General features: G+C 40.8%; 1 protein-coding gene across 2 annotated transcripts in view; it reads right to left on the bottom strand.

Moving 5' to 3' along the window:
• Positions 1 to 1235: 1235 nt before the first annotated feature.
• Positions 1236 to 19872, bottom strand: part of fech (ferrochelatase) — a 45952-nt gene continuing 27315 nt past the window's right edge. For both annotated transcript variants that reach the window (XM_059989682.1, XM_059989683.1), the window contains 4 exons: positions 17174 to 17281; positions 16279 to 16443; positions 13636 to 13695; positions 1236 to 9422 (listed from right to left, as the gene is read on the bottom strand). In XM_059989682.1, the coding sequence (XP_059845665.1) occupies positions 9288 to 9422; positions 13636 to 13695; positions 16279 to 16443; positions 17174 to 17281 (468 nt within the window). In that variant the 3' untranslated portion in view covers positions 1236 to 9287. The remainder of the gene's footprint in view (positions 9423 to 13635; positions 13696 to 16278; positions 16444 to 17173; positions 17282 to 19872) is intronic.

Genomic DNA, 19872 nt, shown 5'->3' with positions numbered 1-19872 from the left:
GTAGATCCTGAGTACTTCACTTTAGTTGAATGCTTACTTAGAGATACCTAACGAGCCCATAATGCCCAATTATACTCATGTGACCAATTAACCTAACCAGGACGTTTTTGAAATGTGGGGTAAACTGGAGCATACTGAAGAGAAATTCACACAGTCACGGGGGAACGTACAAACTCCTTACAGGCAGTGGTGGAAATTGAACCCTGGTCATTGGTGCTTTACTAGTGTTATGCTAATCACTATGCTACCGTGGGGCTAAACTGCTTAAAGTACTTTGGAGGTCTAATCAAAGTCTTATAACAAGGACAAGATTATATGATTTCTAGTCACTGCTTTTTTTTTTATAAGGCACCCTGTAACCATCATCTATTTCAGCTAAGTTGTCAGCTGAGATTTCACATCCTGAATGCATCTGAAGCGCACAGAATTTTGTCATAAGTACCAACCGGTTCCCTAAGGTTGTCACAGCTGGGGATGGTAGTGGGAATGAGCTCCCACTGCTTATTAAATGCTTCCAATGGCGTGTGCCTCAAGTAGCCTCTGACAACCAAATCCAGCTGCAAGCTTTCACGTGAGGCTTAGCTACTAAACCCAGTGTACCGTTTCTACCACAGGAGGTGGTTACTGGTGCCTTAAAACCAATTGCTTGGAACAGATGGGACTCCTCAGTCATGGTAAGCAGCTCATCTAGGAGAAAGATTATTCTGATCTCAAACCTCTGCTCCCTTGTGGCTATACTCACTCATAGGGAAGGCTTTAGGAGTAAACTCAGAGGGAAAAATCCAGGGCTGGAGTTTTTAAGGCAGTTTGACTTTAAGTTCAATGCTGACTGGTAACTCCTGTGACACTGCAGGTGCCAAACTGTATGAATCTCTGCCATTCCTTTGGATTCATCAACTGTGTGGAGAGGGGGAGCTTGCTGAATAGGCAAAAGCTTGCTCTCCATATTGTACTGCCCTGGCTTGCACATCACGTAGCCAGCTAGGATGTAACATCCATGGTCAACCCCAACCAGTGTAGTGCCTCTCTCATTATTCAGTGAGGTAAGATGACAGTTCAAGCATATACCAACATAACTTTTCCCGCCGCATAATAACTTGATGGGACTTGGTCAATGCGATGAAGCAGAATAATAGAATTGTCTATGATGATGTATGAGATGGGCCAAAGGGGGTGTTGCTGTGGGTTGTATTCTATGACTCTGAATCCAAATGAAAGCACATTCTACAGTGGGATACTGTGTACTGCTTTATTGATAGCACAAGATACTTTTATTATTTGGTTATACTCTTTCCCCATACACTCAGACAAAAAATGGTATCAATAGTGACAGCTTACAACATTGTTATATATGCAACAGAAAAGTATGCTGAGTAAGGTTTCTGATAAAACATCTATTACAAGTTTTCATTCTTCAATCACTTGCCGTTAAAACTGCAGGTAATAACTTCTTTCTCCCAAACCCCCCCCCCACCCCCCGCCCACCAAACACAATTAATTCAATATTCAGTTTGAAATTCCACATTTCACTACATTATAATTTTAGGTTAATTGAGTAAATCATGGCAAGAGAATACAAAAGCTTTGATATGTTAATTCCATATTAATGCTATTGAGGGAGTGCAGCGTAAGTTCACAAGGTTAATTCCCGGAATGGCGGGACTGTCATATGTTGAAAGATTGGAGTGACTGGGCTTGTATACACTGGAATTTAGAAGGATGAGAGGGAATCTGATTGAGACATATAAGATTATTAAGGGATTGGACACGCTGGAGGCAGGAAGCATGTTCCCACTGATGGGTGAGTCCAGAACTAGAGGCCACAGTTTAAGAATAAGGGGTAGGCCAGTTAGAACTGAGATGCAGAAAAACTTTTTCAGCCAGAGAGTGGTGGATATGTGGAATGCTCTGCCCCAGAAGGCAGTGGAGGCAAAGTCTCTGGATGCATTCAAGAGCGAGTTAGATAGAGCTCTTATAGATAGCAGGGTCAAGGGATAAGGGGAGAGAGCAGGAACAGGGTACTGATTGTGTATGATCACAGTGAATGGCAGTGCTGGCTAGAAGGGCTGAATGGCCTACTCCTGCACCTATTGTCTATAATATTTTAAAGATCAAGAAGTACCAAACTTTTACTTATTTTATTGAAATACAGTGTGGAACAGGCACATCTGGCCCTTCGAGCCATGCCACACAGCAACTCCCTGATTTAATCCTACCCTGATCACGGGACAATTTACAGTGACCAATTAACCTACCAACCAGTATGTCTTTGGGAGGAAACCAGAGCACCCGGAGGAAACCCACACCATCACAAGAAGAATAATTAAGGCATAAGCATGACTATAAAATTCATTATCCATTTCAGATTGAACAACTGGCAGTTAATGTTACATTTCACAAAACTGTAACTGCTTTTTTGGCCAACGGTACAATGTACTAGTTCTTCCGTCTCCCAGCTCATGTTATTTGAGCGTGTAATTGAAGTTTCCTATATCCCATGTTTTATTTATAATGCATCAAAACCAGTTAACTGCAGCCTTCATATAGTTATGAACAAAAGAGATTCTTAGATGCTCAAAATCCAGAGTGACACACAGAAAATGCTGGAGGAACTCAGCAGGTCAGTCAGCATCTATGGAAATGAGTAAAGAGTGGACATTTCAGGCTGAGTCCCTAAATCAGAACTGGAAGGGAAATTTTGGCTTCTTCCCCCCTTTCCTCTCAGTCCTGATGAACAGCCTTGGCCAGAAACATCTATCAAGGATCCCCCACCATACAGGTCATGCTCTCTTGTCACTGCTGCCATCAGGAAAAAAAAACACAGGAGCCTCAAGACTCTCACCACCAGCTTCAGGAACAGTTATTACTCCTCAACCATCAGAGGCTTGAACCTCATCATTGAAATGTTCCCTAACTAAGGGATTTTTTCATTCATTTCATATTCTTGATACTTATTGCTTATTATTATTTCCTTTTTTTGTATTTGCACAGTTTGTTGTCTTCTGTACTCTCATTGAGTTCCCAAGTTGGCCAACCTTTCATTGAGCTTTAATAACTGTAACAAAATCAAAGTTCAAAGTAAGTTTTATTATAAAAGTGCATATATGTCACGATATACAACCTGAGATTCTTTTTCCTGTGGGTAAACACAGCAAATCTATAGAATAGTAACTATAGTAGGATCAATGAAAGATCAACTACATTTTATTGAGTATGCCCACAAAAAATGAATCTCAGGGTTGTATATGGTAACATACGTAGTCTGATAATAAATTTAATTTGAACTTTGAAATATCCACTGTTTATTTCTTTCCATTGATGCTGCTTGACCTGCTGAGGTCCTGCAGCATTTTGTGTTACTCTCGACTTTATATAGTTTGATATATAGTTTATATAGTTTTTAATATGGGTTGATTAAAAACACTGATAAACAATTTCATACTGTAATGAATTGGTGAAAGTATATGTTAGTGGGCAGTGATGGTTACTGGGAAGCTCCCATTCCAATTAGCTTGGCGGGAGGTATCTAGTACTTCTGTGTACAGTATCTGAAAGTATTAATTACATAGAACAATACAGCACAGTGCAGGCCCTTCGGCCCACAATGCTGTGCCGACCCTTAAACCCTGCCTCCCATATAACCTTCCACCTTAAATTCCTCCATATACTTGTCTAGTAGTCTCTTAAATTTCACTAGTGTATCTGCCCCCACCATTGACTCAGGCAGAGCATTCCACACACCAACCATTCTGAGTAAAAACTCTAATATCCCCTTGGAACATTCTACCCCTTACCTTGTATTCCTCTTGTACTGAGCAGTGGTGCTCTGGGGAAAGGCATTGGCAGTCCACTCTATCTATTCCTCTTAATATCCTGTATGCCTCTATCAGATCACCTCTCATCCTCCTCCTCTCCAGAGAGTAAAGCCCTAGCTCCCTTAATCTCATACTGCATACTTTCTAAACCAGGCAGCATCCTGGTAAATCTCCTCTGTATCCTTTCCAATGCTTCCACATCCTTCCTATAGTGAGGAGACCAGAATGGGACTCAGTACTCCAAGTGTGGCCTAACCAGAGTTTTATAGAGCTGCATCATTACCCCACAACTCTTAAACTCTATCCCTCAACTTATGAAAGCTAACACTCCATTTCTTAACTATCCTGTCTACCTGTGAGGCAACTTTAATTGCCTAGCATTTTCATGCATCTTTTCAGTGTTTTAATGCTGAATGCTTAAAAAATATTCAGTAATCTAATGATTTGTAATTTGCCTAAAGAGGACAATTCAGATTCTATAGAAACAGCAAGGGGCACATGAGCAAGCTTGTTAATATTACAGCAGGAAACCTGGATCAAAAATCCCACCTAGACTTTTTTTTCTCTGTTAAAATTGGAAAATTTGACATGTGATTGGCAGTAAATGCTCTGCAAATCTTTGGAAAAATGAGGAATTAGTTCAAGGAAGAACACATACCCTTTAAGAAAATGTTACGGAAGACATATGCTGGTTATAAAAAAAACTGACATTCCCATTCTTGACAGAAATGACTTTTAAAAAATAAATGAATTAATTACAACAAGGCAATTAGTGTGTAACATATATGTTACACACACCTTTATATACTGTTACGTACTCGTGACACGTGACAGTGGTATCCTTGTCACATGACTGGGGTTGAAGCTATACTGGACTTGAGGTAATGGTCTTGTGATGGTGGAGTGACGTCATTTTTCCGCCAGTAGAGGTCATGTGACAGGTTTTTTGTTTCTATTTTCATTTTATTTATTTATTTATTTATTTATTTTCAGGGTATAAAAGGAGGACCCCTCCCTGTGAGGAGGGGCAGTTCGTGGCTAGATTTGCCATGTTGACTTCATGCCACTGTGTGATTTAATGTGATGATGCAGTTTAGTTGGAAGATTAAGTTTTATTTAATGCCTAAAGTTTAAAAGGTCATTGCCAGCAGTTTCTTTACAATACTGTTAGTTGAGAATCAGTGGAGAGTGAAGATCGGAGTTCGGAAGTTAAAGATCGAGGAGAATCGATTTCGACGGTGAAACGGGTTTGACCTTGTTTGATCCTTATTCGGAAGGAATTCGTTGACTGTTCTCGTGTTAATCCCTGTGAAATAGCAGAAAGGATTGAGGACAGTGTGGTAAAGGAAAGGTCAGTGCCTTTAAGCCGTTTCGTTTCGTAAATTCTACGTGGGAAAAGTTCGATTTGGGAACCGAAGCAACATGACATGAAAGAGAATTTAAATCGCCTTAAAAAGTCTCTCCCTTAAGTGGACTGTGAGCATTTTGAACTTTTGCCAATACTACTTTAAAGAACTGTTTTTGCAACATCTCTTTAAGAACTGTTTAAGCTGCCGCACAGCAGCTGATTTCCGGTAATGTTAGTGATTTGTTTACTTTTGGGGTGGGGGGATTTGTTTTCAGTGTTTAATAAACATGTTATTTGTTATAAAAACCCTTGCCTAACTCATATATTTATTGTTGCCTGAATCCGTAACAATACACTTGCAAACATTGTTCGTAAAGGTACTTTATGATAGACTTGTAAATCCTATGCCTTACACTTTTGCTGAAATAGTGATATGGACTTTACACCAGCCAAAGGGAGAGAATGGAGTGAAAAAACAATTATATTAAAATATATAACTGACAAGATAACATTGGGCTTAACTACAGCACCAGCAATTGGAGGATCTGGGTTCAATTCCCACCACTGTCTGTAAGGAGTTTGTACGCTCTTCCTGTGGCCATGTGGGTTTCCTCCAAGTGTTTTAGAATTCTCCCACATTTCTAAAAAAAGACATATGGGTTAGGATTAGTAACTTGTGGGCATACTATATTGGTGCCAGAAGCAAGACGACACGTGGGCTGCCCCCAGTACATCGCAAGACCAATGGTTGTTTACACAAACGATGCATTTTACTGTATGTTTCGATGTACATGTGACAAATAAAGTTCAGCTTTCATTTTTAATCTTTTACTTGTAGTCCAGTAATATCCTAATAATAGAGCAAAATTCTAAAATTTACTATTAAATTTAAGGGGGTTGCAAAAACAAAGACATTAGAGTTTATATGTACAAAATCTTAGTTAAAAAAATAAAAGTTGAAACATTCAGGCTGCTGAAGCAAATCAGACATTGGTCTTAAAAAACAGAGGCAGAGAGCATACACACAAGTAGGTTATACTAAATCATTACAATTGCTGATTAGACTACAGATGGAGCACTGTGTCCAATGATAGACACAATAGGGTTTAGGAAAATGTCATAGTCTTGGAAAGGATTCAAAAACACTGAAATGGTTCCAGGGATCAGTATAGCATTTCAATTTGTATAGTGGTCAGAGAAGCTGGGATTTTTGTCCTTGCAAAGGTTAAGGGGAGGTTAGAAATAAATATGCTGAATGATTTTGTTATAAGTTTTATTTTCCTAGGTATATATATCTAGGGTACAAATGCCATGAAAGATAGCTTTCTGCAGCAGTAACAGTAGTGCATTACAAATATATACAACACTAATAGTAATAACTACCATGCTAACCTCTGTGATATATATATATACATATACACACACACACTAAAATATGACTACTTAAATAGATTAGCTTTATTTATCACATGTACATCAAAACCTTTGGCAAAATGTGCTTTGTGCGTCAAATCAAATTAGTAAGGATAATGCTGGGGGCCAGCCTGCAAGTCTTGCTTCTGGCACCAACATAGCATGCCAACGCACTGCACCTAACCCAGAGGATTTACTGGGAGAAGACCGGAGCACCCAGCTGAAACCATGCGGTCACAGGGAGAACTTTCAAACTCCTTACAGGCAGTGGCAGGAACTGAACCCCAATCAGTGATTGCTTGCCGCTCTAAAGTAATGTGCTAACAGCTACACTACCTACCATCCCCTATACTATTCTCTTGGCTGGTGTAACAGCCAGACAACAACTTCAGCATTGGGTGAATTAATCTATCAAGACATACTTTTCCAAACAAATGGTAAAGCAAATAAGGCAAAACTGTTTACTAAGTCAGTAGTGAGAAGACACAGATGTAAGACTATTGGATAAAATAACTGTAGACAAACTGGGAAAGAATTATTCTTAAATGTGGTGAGCTATGATAATCTGAAATGCATTGCTTGAAGGGGTGAGCTGAGGCAGAATCGAAGGTTTTGGATAAATATTTGAAATGGAAAATGCAAGATTATCAGATTATAAGAGCGCATAAGCAGGGGTTGGGAAAAATTGCAGAGCTTGCATCCAGCCTGAATCTGCTAAAAGGCCAAATGGTGAACCTTTTTTCTGCACAGTTCTTCTTAAAGATTGAATTCAAGAGTTCTTTGCTCAATACCTATAAACTCTGCTTATACAAGTCAACAGATCAGTGATGGTTTGCCATTCTAGCCTACTATTGTAGATCCGCATTAACTATTAGGCAAAGCAAGAGCAAGTTGTTGTTACTGTTGGGACCAGAAGGCACAGCTTTAGAACAGAAATGGGTAGGAATTTCTTTAGCCAGAGGGTGGTGGCTGTGGAGGCCAAATTATTAGGTATATTTAAATAGAAGGTTGATAGGTTCTCAATTAGTCAAGGTAATGAAGGCGATGGGGAGAATGGGGTTGAGAGGAAAAATAAATCAGCCATGATGAAATGGCGAGCAAACTTGGTGGGCTAAATAGCCTAGTTCTGCTCCCAAGTCTTATGGTCAAAACTGGTACAGTTACTACCAATGGAAATACAGCATCTACCACTGGTGAATGAAATAAACAACTCCGGTAGATCACTGCCAATTAAAACAACATATAAGCATCATAAATTAATGAACCACATATTATTAAAGGATAATATATAGTACAACCTCACTGTGTAACCCAACAACATTTTCATACCCACATTATCTGAATGACATGCATCATGAGTCGTTTCATAGGGGGAAAAGATGAGGTAGGTCTAGAGCATGAAGTATTTTTCCTAAGTTATGCTCAATATTAGTCCCAGTAATATCTTTTCTCCAGTATGAATGTTGCCCTAATCATCTTTACTATATCCTGCAGCAGTCTATTGCTCCTGTTACATGTCATGATGAAGATAAAACACAAATTTCAACATGCACCAACTGCAGTGGATGTGCTTCACAGGACAGACTGAGCTGTCAGGTCATTTTTGCTCATTTTCCACATTTCTCATCACAGGTTTCAACACACACAATAATACCTGTAGTGAGAATATTGTAGTGAAAAAGAAATTCTCACTCTAAAGAGATGATCCAGTATAGAAAAAGAATCAACATATATTAACATTGAATCTTGCTTTTTCTTGGAACAGGATTTTCATAGGTAGTGATGTAACAAGGAGGACAGCAAAGGAGAGGGAAAAAGGCAGTAATAATAATAAGAAAGAAAATGGAGCCAATGGAGACCAGGTGGACAAGTCAAACAGTCTTCACAAGATTATGGTATGAAGCCAAAGCTGATCTATATTTGTAGGCTGCATGTCAATTCCTAGACATGCAGCCTCCAAATGGGTAAGCTTGGCCATCATCTTTTAGATTATGTGTCATTAGACAAATATGTTTGCTCCATTCACACAATAATGTACAAAAGATTTCAGAAGTTTGGCTTTGATATCCAAACATGTTAAATTGGCCACACCCCCATATCTGGTTAAATGTTAAACAAAGCTGATCTATACGCAAAAGTTACTTTACCATCTATTCATACATTGAAATCTGTTCACTTTAGCATGTAGATTTTGAATGGTAGGTTGCTTATGTTAAAAGGTTTAATTGTTGATAGGGAGCTTAAATGAAGTAGCTTTAAATGAGTAAGTTTAAGCAGAGTGTAACAAGTACATGAGGTATGAAAAATTAAGCACGTGAATGTTAAACAACTTTGCTCATAACTACATGGATTCATTAAACAAATCTTTACTAAAATGAACTGTGTGCAAAAATTTGCTTAATAGTACAGAAGAAAATAAACTTTTGAAACTCACATTCAACTGTTCCTCCTTTTTTTCCTCTGCTCAATACAATCGAAGTGGAAAAAAAGTGTAGGGCTGATAAATTCAGCATCTTTTATCTACATACCATGGCTTGAGACAAACACTACATGGTCATATAATTGCAGTAATGAGCAGTTGTTTCCAGCAGAAGTACAAAAGGATAAAACTTCAAAAATGAAACCAACCTATTTGTACTAAGTACATAAAAATCATAGCGTCCATTTAGTTGCAAGCCTCCAAGGACAGAACAATGAAGATGAGTAGCAATTCACAGTTTCTGATGGGCAAAAAATGCCTTGGTTTCTCTACACACTGGATTAACACAAAGTGGACACCGTAGACTCAACTGCTTGGAAGAAGTTTCTGCTGATTTTAAATGAGTATTTACCAGATCTGCCAGAGCCTAGAAAAAGACAGTGAATCATCAGTGCAAAATTTCAACACTTTTATGCGGATAAAACATAAGAACATTATTAAGTTTCCAAACGAAACAGTATGCTGGCTACACCAGTGATATTCATGTCATTTCTGCAAATAGCCCTCATTTTAAGCATGCTTCTAACCATGGCATCAGGTGCTGAAGGTTAGTGATATAACCTCAACAGCAGGGGTTCCCAACCTGGACCCCACAGTTAACAGTAAGGGTCCACAGCATAAAAAAGGTTGGGCTCTCCTGTTCTACAACATCAGATGGACTAACAAATGCTCTACTCTTGACAAATGAATTCGAAGTCTATTCAATCTTTACCCACAATTAAAGCTTGTTATTTTTAACTAATTATTCATTAGGCTTTTCCAGAGGGCATTAAAAATTAACCTCAATGCTGTTTTCATCGGTCATATAGCATGAGTGGCTAATTATGATATTAAAAGGCGCTAAAGTCAGAGGGTGTGAAATATGTGGAATTCATTATCACAGACGAATATGGAGGCCAAGTCATTGGGTACATTTATAGCAGAGGTTAATAGGTTCTTGATTAGTAAGGCAACATGGAGAAGGCAGGAGAATGGAGTTGTGGGTGATAATAAATCAACTATGATAGAATGGCAATTAAGATTTGTGGGCCAAATGGCCTAGATCACCTTCCATGTCTTCCCAACCTGGTGTACACAACCCCTTGCTTAATGATATTTGTCCATAACATAAAATAGTTGGGAGCCCCCTATCTAAAGAAACACAGTTTTATGATAATTTGACAGATGACATGGTCAACTTTGAGCACAAGGCCTTTGTGTTGAATGGTAAAGAACCACAGCAAAATATTTAGCTGTAATACGAAGCTAACCTTGTTCACTTATGAATTAGGGCTGACCCCGTTCATTACTCAGTCGATAGTGGAACACAAACTGAGGTGCTATGATTGATTATGATATCACAGGGCTTATAAAAAGGTAACAAATTAATCTCAAAAAATAATGTTCAAAGAAATGTATTAGTTTTTCTTAGACCATAAGACTAGAAACCAGAGGAGCGGAATTAGGCCATCCTTCTTAAGCCCATGTCGTAACCTTTGATGCCCTTACGAATCAACAACCTACAATATACCCAATGACTTGGCCTCCACAGATGTCTGTGGCAATGAATTCCACAGATACATTTCCCTCTTGCTAAAGAAATTCCTCATCTCTGTTCTAAAGGGACATACCTTCTGTTCTGAAGCTGTGCTCTCTAGACCTAAACTCACCCACTATAGGAAACATCTTCTCCACATCTACTATCTAGGCCTTTGACAGGTTTCAATGAGATCCACCCTCATTCTTCTGAACTTAAGTACAGGCACAGAGCCATGAAAAGCTCCTCAAATGTTAACCCTTTCAGAATCAGAGTCGGGTTACTGTCAACGTCATATATCAGGAAATTTGTTTCATGGCAGCAGTACATTCCAATACATAATAATAAAAACTGTAATTTACATAAGCAGTAGTGCAAAAAGAGAAATAAAAAGTAGTGTGTGGATGATCCTAGGATCATTCTTGTGAACCTCCACTGAACTCTCAAATGCCAACACATCCTTTATGAGATAAGGACACAAATCTGGTCACGATACTCCAAATGCAGTCTGATTAATGCCTTATAAAGCCACAGAGCTTACAAAAACACTATGCAAATAAAGTGCCTCCAAGAAGCAGTCACTGTTGTGGGAGTGTAAAAGTATTGCTCTGCCAAAAGGACACAAATTTCGCAGGCTTACAAGTAACAGATGGCAATTCATCTGCTATTTGATAGTTGATATCTGTGAAACTAAATCCCACTGTCAGTTAATGCAAGGTCACAAAATAATTGAGGCAAGTGTGAGCCTGTCTTATTTCTTCAGAAAAATTAAAGATATGAACAAAAACTAATTCCTTCAGGTGCTCTATTTATTTATTTTACCAATGTAAACGCTTAAAGCATGAGTAATGGACAGCAGCTTCTTTTACTTCCGATATCTCATTAAATGATTGATATGTTAGTGTTATTGCAATAATGCAAGTTTCACATCTATTTTAATTTCCAAACTTATTCTGAGACTGAGCTGACAGATATGTACTGAGCAAGGTCACAACATACAATGGAAAACTGAGACAGGTGGCATTGTTTATTGCTCGGCTCTGCTCGGGTTTCATACATCTATTTGAAACCAATGTTATAATATATGGAACAGGGTCACAAAGAGCAACATGGAGCAGAGAGAGGGACAGGAATGAGAAAGAGATCCTGAGTGAAGAGAGAGGAGAGAGAGCACAAATGAGGAAGAGGGAAAGAACTTAGAACATCATGGCAAAGCACAGGCCCTTTGGGCCATAATATTTTTCTGATCTTTTAAGCTACTCTAACATCAATCTAACCCTTTTCTCCTACATAGCCTGCCATTTTTCTATCACTGATGTGCCTAAGATTTTCTTAAATGCCCCCTCTGCATCTGCCTCCACCAGCTCTGAAAGGGTATTCCAGGCACCCATCACTGTAAAAAACTTGCGCCTCACATCCCCCCCATAATTTCTTCCAATCATCTTAAAATTACGTCCCCTCGTATTAGCCATCTCCACCCTGGGAAATAGTTTATGGCTGTCCATTCGATCTATGCCTTTTATCATTTTGTAAAACTCTTGTCAAGTCACATCTCGACTTCCTTCACTCCAAAAAGAACAGCTCCAGCTCAGTCAACTTATTCTCATAAGACACGTTCTCTAGTCAAGACAGAAAAATAATCAAAGAAAAAATGTAAACTAAGAAAAAGCAGCAGCAAAGGAAAATGATAACAAGAGATAGAGGGTGCAGGCTGGGGGGGTGGGGGGGGTCCCTATACAAACATTTTTTTAACTTCATGTACTTAGGAAATTTCACAGTCCATTCCTAAAAATTCTCACCATTACTAACAAGCTCTGAATGTACTACCCTTTATCAAATGAGAGTATACCAAGCCAAATTTATTTGTCTGGTTCTGGAAATCTAATTATGTATAGATTGTCATTTCCAAAGATACTTATTAAAATTTCAGTACTGTTTAAAAATAATTACTGTTCCAGTTTAATCTTTATTCTACACTCTAAGGTGTTGGTTAAAAATTAAACTTTATTTTCTGACTTGCTAAGGATGGTAAAACCATAAGACATGGGTGCAGAATTAGGCTATTCGGCCCATCATACCAGCTCTGCCATTTCATAGAGTCACAGAGCACTACAGCTCAGAAATAGGGCCTTCAGTCTATGCAAACTATTATACTACCTAATCCCATCAACTTGTACCTCTATACCCCTCATGAACTTATCCAAACTTCTCTTAAATGTTGAAATCAAATCCACATCCAACACCTCTGCTGGCAGCTCATTCCTCAATTTCACAGTCTGAGTGAAGATGTTCCCCCTCATGGTTCCCTTAAGCATTTCAACTTTCACCCTTAACCTGTTCTCATCTCACTGAACCACAGTGGAAAAAGTCAACCCTATCTATACCTCTCATAATAGCTGATTTATTTTCCCTCTCAACTCCATTCTCCATCTTCTCCACGTCCACTCTACGTAGGCCTTTTACTGTTCAGTAGGTTTCTATGAGATCACCTCTCGTTCTTCTAAACTTCGGTCAGTACAAGTCATTACCATCAAACGCTCCTCATATGCTAACGCTGTCATTCCCAGGATCATTCTTCTGAACCTCCCTCTGGATCCTCTACAAAGCCTTGTTTTCTTGAATATGGGTCCAAAACTGCTCACAATACTCCAAATGATGTCTGACCAATGCCTTATAAAGTCTAGGCATGTTAGCCTTGCTTTTATATTCTAGTCTTCTCGGAATGAATGCTGACATTGCATTTACTTTGCTTGTTCACTCTGACTGAACCTGCATGATAACTTTCAGTGAATCCTGCAATAAGACTCTCATGCAAGTCCCTTTGCATCTCCGATTTCTGAAGTCATTCTCCGTTTAGAAAATGCTTCAGGGAAATTGTTTGCTTCCAATGTTATTGGAAACCACAGCTCCTCAAGAACTGAAGACTATGAAAAGTGGAATCTAAGCCTCAGCCAAGAGCTTCAAGGTCTGTAATGAGCACTTGAATGTCATCGAAAAATCGAGGCCAGACTCATCATGGCAAACAAACTTCTTTTGTAAACTATACACAAAGGAAATACCTTACCTTAATGAAGAGCTGATTTCCATTTAGTGATTCAGCTCGCCTAATATTCTCCACGCCGCACTGAAATGAATTTTATGAAAGAACAAAAAAAGTTAATGATAGTTAAAGATTTTTTTTAAAAAAAGATTAGCTTTATTTGTCACATATACATCAAAACTTACATTGAAATGTGTCATTTGTGTCAAATCAAATCAGCAAGAACTGTGCTGGGCAGGCTGTAAGTGCCACCATGTTTCTGGTGCCAACATCTCATTAACCTTAACCCTACATCTTTGAATGGTGGGAGGAAACCAAAGGAAATTCACATGGTCACAGGCACATACAAACTCTTTACAGACAGTGGCGGGAATTGAACCCTGAAAGGTGAAAGCTGGCATTGTGAAATGTTGTGCTAACTGCTATACTACGATACTGCTCGAAATTACATTATAAATTATATTGTACATTATAGTTACACTGAAACACCTCACTGAGACCACTCCCACCTTTGCAACAACATGCCCAGCTTCGGTTTATCCTTCAACAGGACCACAACCTTGCCACTGGATTTGGAGGCTTGCATGCCTCAAAGACCCGGAGAGCTATGTTGGCTGGAGTCAGGGTTTTATGCTTTGGTTCTTGGTAGGGTCACCCTTGCCAAACAGGTCAAATGGTCTAGGACAGACTAAGAGAGGTCCACAGTCTTCCAGGTTCATGGGTTCAGCTCAGGGCCATCAAGTCTGACTGGCAAAGCAAAATTGTTATGGAAATAGCAGTGAAGAATCCTTCTATGACTGGGTGCAACAGTTTCCACCCAGCACTTGAATGACCTGACCGTAGTGAAAACAGAAAGGAAGCTACTGGCATTAAGGAACCCCTGAACACCGCTAGAGATGGAGGACCTTCATTGCTGCCCTAAACACCAACAGCACCAACAGGCCGTAAGTTTACAACAGCTTGACTTTTATCAAACAAAGTGAGCAATAGGTCATCACACTACCTACCACACAAATCATAGTCAGCTTGGGCTATTGAGTGAGAAATAATGTTGGATTTCAGATTTTTTAATTTATTTTTACACAAGATACGCATGTTGACTTCACCCAATTTGTAGATGTGCAAATTGGCGAAGAGTCTGCCACGACACATGAGAAGTAGTAAACCACATGGCTCTCCCAGGCTTCTTCATTCATTAAGATCAAGCTGATCTGAATTTTTCTTTCTGTTCCTTGTAATGCTTAACATCCCACAGGAGGAATTTACTCAGCCTTAAATATAGCAAGTAAGGAGGAGAAAATGAAAAGGCATGGGATCCAAAGGGACATTGCTTTGTGGATCCAGAACTGGCTTGCCCACAGAAGGCAAAAAGTGGTTGAAGATGGTTCATATTCTGCATGGAGGTCGGTCACCAGTGCTGTGCCTCAGGGATCTGTTCTGGGACCCTTACTCGTCGTGATTTTTATAAATGATCCGGATGAGAAAGTGGAGGGATGGGTTCTTAAGTTTGCTGATGAGACAAAGGTTGGGGGTGTTGTGGATAGTGTGGAGGGCTATCATAAGTTACAGCGGGACATTGATAGGATGCAAAACTGGGCTGAGAAGTGGCAGATGGAGTTCAACCCAGGTAAGTGTGAGGTGGTTCATTTTGGTAGGTCAAATATGATGGCAAAATATAGTATTAATGGTAAGACTCTTGGCAGTGTGGAGGATCAGAGGGATCTTGGGGTCTGAGTCCATAGAACGCTCAAAGCAGCTGCGCAGGTTGACTCTGTGGTTAAGAAGGCATATGGTGTATTGGCCTTCATCAATTGTGGAATTGAATTTAGGAGCCGAGAGGTAATGTTGCAGCTATATAGGTCCCTGGTCAGACCCCACTTGGAGTACTGTGCTCAGTTCTGGTCACCTCACTACAGGAAAGATGTGGAAACCATAGATAGGGTGCAGAGGAGAATTACAAGGATGTTGCCTGCATTGGAGAGCATGTCTTATGAAAACAGGTTGAATGAACTTGGCCTTTTCTCCTTGGAGCGACGGAGGATGAGAGGTGACCTGATAGGGGTGTATAAGATGATGAGAGGCACTGATCGTGTGGATAGTCAGCGACTTTTTCCCAGAGCTGAATGGCTATCACAAGAGGGCACAGTTTTAAGGTCCTTTGAAGTAGGTACAGAGGGGATGTCAGTGATAAGTTGTTGTTGTTGTGTTTTTTTTACCCCCACAGAGAGCGGTGAGTGTGTGGAATGGGCTGCCGGCAATGGCAGTGGAAGCAGATACGATAGGGTCTTTTAAGAGACTTTCGGATAGGTACATGGAGGTTAGAAAAATAGAGGGCTATGGGTAAGCCTAGTAATTTCTAAGGTAGGGACATGTTCGGCAGAAGTTTGTGGGCCAAAGGGCCTGTATTGTGCTGTAGGTTTTCTATGTTTCTATTGATTCAAACTTTCACAGACCTTTGAGAATTCCAATAATTTACAATCCTTTGCAGAAGACTTTTTATTCCAATCCCATGGTTTTCAGCAAAAATTCCACCGAGATAGCCAGCTTACTGTATTACCACAGCACTGATCTTTGTCAATTCCCACCACTTCCCCACAAAAGAAACTTATACTTCTAATTAAAATGAATATTCCACACAAAATGTCTTGCAAACCCCCGCCAGCTTACCTCATTGGCTAAAAGTTGTGCGTATTCTATATCAAGTTCATGGAGTGTTTCAATATGATCGCTAGTAAAGGCTATGGGGACCAGCAGTAAATTTTTCTTTCCTCTCTCACATAACCCTTTGATCGTGTCATCTGTTGAAGGGCCAAGCCATGGCATAGGGCCAACCTGTATACAGTAATGCATCACAGATAGTTATCCTTTCAGCTTTAAGAACTATTGCACAATGTTATCAGTTCAAATTAATTCTTCCTGCTGAATTTGTGATAGATTCAATGTGGTCATATAAACAAATGAACAATACTAGCAGATATCACCTGTACACCTGCTCGTTAATATAAATATCTAACAAGCCAATCATGTGGCAGCAACTGAATACATAAATGCATGCAGACATGGACAAGAGGTCCAGTTGCAGTTCAGACCAAACATCAGGATGGGGAAGAAATGTGATCTAAGGGACTTTAACCATGGAATTGGTGCCAAATGGGATGGTTTGAAACTGCTGATCTCCTAGGAATTTCAGACACAACATCCTCTAGAGTTTACAGAGAAAGGTGTGAAAAACAAAAACCAATCACTGGGCAAGTTCTGTGGGCAAAAGCACCTTGTTCATGAGAGGGGTCAGACGAGAATGGTCAGACTGGTTCAAGCTGACAGGAAAGCAACAGTATCTCAAAAAATGACATGTTACCACAGTGGTGTGGAGAAGAGCCTCTCTCTGAATGCACATGTCAAACCTTGAAGTAGATGGGCTATAGCAGCAGATGACCATGAACAAACACTTACTGGCCACTTTAGGTACAAGAAGTACCTAATAAAGTGGCCACTGAGTATATCTTATGCTGGTTAAATAACAACAATGAAGAAAGTTATTGAAAACTCAAGTAGAAGTTACCTTGGACTGCCACACCAGCCTGTAGGGGTTACTGAAATTTAGTGTTTCCATGACTCTTTGAACAGTTGCTCCCACTTCCTGAGGGTAGGGGTCCCCTCGATTCACTACCTAAAATAAAAACAATGCCAAACTTGTTGTTTTAGATGTTTAGCTTTGGTGAATTGGATAATGAGCATTCAGTATTTACAATAATGTGGCACAAAAATCTCGATTAGAGATCAATCTGAAACTTGAACTCTGTTTCTCTTCATAGATCCTTCCTGACATCCAGAGTTCAGCAAAGGTACGACTGTAACAGACACGGCACAGAGTGAATTGCCTGGGATGGAATGCTTCAACTTACAAGGGGAGACTGAGTTTGTTTTCCACGCATCAGAAGCAGCTGAGAGGGAACCTAATAGTACATTCTGAACCTCTTTTGGAAGAGGACAGCGTGGCTTTGAGAGGAAGTGCGGCAGCGGCCATTTTCAAATTTTCCAATTGCGTCTCAGATTGGAGTTCTGAGAGGCGGGACTGCGCAGGCGCGTGAAGGAGGCCTGGGAAGGAGGGAAGATATAAAAAGAACGCAGCCTTAAGAAGCGGGCAGCTTCGTTTGCGGGCAGCGGAGTGCGCCGGGAGCAGAGTGTAGGGCTTGGGCTCAGGGGGCTTAGGCAGAAGAGGGCACAGTAGGCTTATCTTTTAGTTCTTGTTATTTTCAGTTATTTGGGAAGTATGAGTGTGAGGGCAGCTTGTTGTTCTCGGTGTTGGATGTGGGAGATCCTGGAGTCTCCGAGCCTCCCGGACGTCCACAACTGCGCCAGGTGCGCCGAACTGCAGCTCCTGAGGGACCGTGTTAGGGAACTGGAGCTGCAGCTCGATGACCTTCGCCTGGTCAGGGAGAGTGAGGAGGTGATTGAGAGGAGTTACAGGCAGGTGGTTACTCCGGGGCCACGGGAGGCAGATAGGTGGGTCACGGTCAGGAAGGGGAAGAGGCAGGTACTAGAGAGTACCCCAGCGGCTGTACCCCTTGACAATAAGTACTCATGTTTGAGTACTGTTGGGGGGGGGGGGGGCGGGTGGAAGTGACAGTGGCCGGGCCTCCGGCACAGAGGACGGCCCTGTAGCTCAGAAGGGTAGGGATAGAAGAAAGAGGACCATAGTAATAGGGGACTCGATAGTCAGGGGTTCAGATAGGCGGTTCTGTGGAGGTGATCGGGAGTCCCGGATGGTAATTTGCCTTCCTGGTGCCAGGGTTCGGGACGTTTCTGATCGCGTCCAAGATATCCTGAAGTGGGAGGGTGAGGAGCCAGAGGTCGTGGTACATGTAGGTACCAATGACATAGGTAGGAAAGGGGAAGAGGTCCTGAAACGTGAGTATAGGGAGTTAGGAAGGCAGTTAAGAAGAAGGACCGCAAAGGTAGTAATCTCGGGATTACTGCCTGTGCCACGCGACAGTGAGAGTAGAAATAGAATTAGGTGGAGGATGAATGCGTGGCTGTGGGATTGGTGCAGGGGGCAGGGATTCAAGTTTCTGGATCATTGGGACCTCTTCTGGGGCAGGCGTGACCTGTTCAAGAAGGACGGGTTACACTTGAATCCTGGGGGGACCAATATCCTAGCGGGGAGGTTTGCTAGGGCTACAGGGCAGACTTTAAACTAGTAAGATGGGGGGGCAGGAATCAATTTGAGGAAACTATGGGAGGGGAGGTTAGTTCACCAGTAGAGCAAATAAATAGACAGTGTGTGAGGGAGGAAAGGCAGGTGATGGAGAAGGGATGCGCTCAGCCCGAAGATGTAGGGGAGAAGAAAGGATAATAAATTTGAATGCATTGTTAGGGATGAAAAGAGAGGAGGAGATGGAGAGTATCTATTTTAATGCTAGGAGCATTGTAAGAAAGGTGGATGAGCTTAAAGCGTGGATTGATACCTGGAATTATGATGTTGTAGCTATTAGTGAAACATGGTTGCAGGAAGGGTGTCATTGGCAACTAAATATTCCTGGATTTAGTTGCTTCAGGTGTGATAGAGTAGGAGGGGCCAGAGGAGGAGGTGTTGAATTGCTTGTCCGAGAAAATCTTATGGCGGTGCTTTGGAAGGATAGATTGGAGAGCTGCTCTAGGGAGGCTATTTGGGTGGAATTGAGGAATGGGAAAGGTATAGTAACACTGATAGGAGTGTATTATAGGCCGCCTAATGGGGAGCGTGAGTTGGAAGAGCAAATGTGCAAGGAGATAGCAGATATTTGTAGTAAACACAAGGTGGTGATTGTGGGAGATTTTAATTTTCCACACGTAGATTGGGAAGCTCATTCTGTAAAAGGGCTGGATGGTTTAGAGTTTGTGAAATGTGTGCAGGATAGTCTTTTGCAACAATACATAGAAGTACTGACTAGAGATGGGGCAGTGTTAGATCTCCTGTTAGGGAATGCGATAGGTCAGCTGACAGATGTATATGTTGGGGAGCACTTCGGGTCCAGTGATCACAATAGCATTAGCTTCAATATAATTATGGAGAAGGACAGGACAGGACCTAGAGTTGAGATTTTTGATTGGAGAAAGGCTAACTTTGAGGAGATGCGAAGGGATTTAGAGAGAGTGGATTGGGTCAAGTTGTTTTATGGGAAGGATGTAATAAAGAAATGGAGGTCATTTAAGGGTGAAATTATGAAGGTACAGAATCTTTATGTTCCTGTTAGGTTGAAAGGAAAGGTTAAAGGTTTG

This window comes from Hypanus sabinus, chromosome 14 (assembly GCF_030144855.1).
Source record: "Hypanus sabinus isolate sHypSab1 chromosome 14, sHypSab1.hap1, whole genome shotgun sequence".
Classification (NCBI taxonomy): domain Eukaryota; kingdom Metazoa; phylum Chordata; class Chondrichthyes; order Myliobatiformes; family Dasyatidae; genus Hypanus; species Hypanus sabinus.
This window is presented reverse-complemented; position numbering and strand designations above follow the sequence as displayed.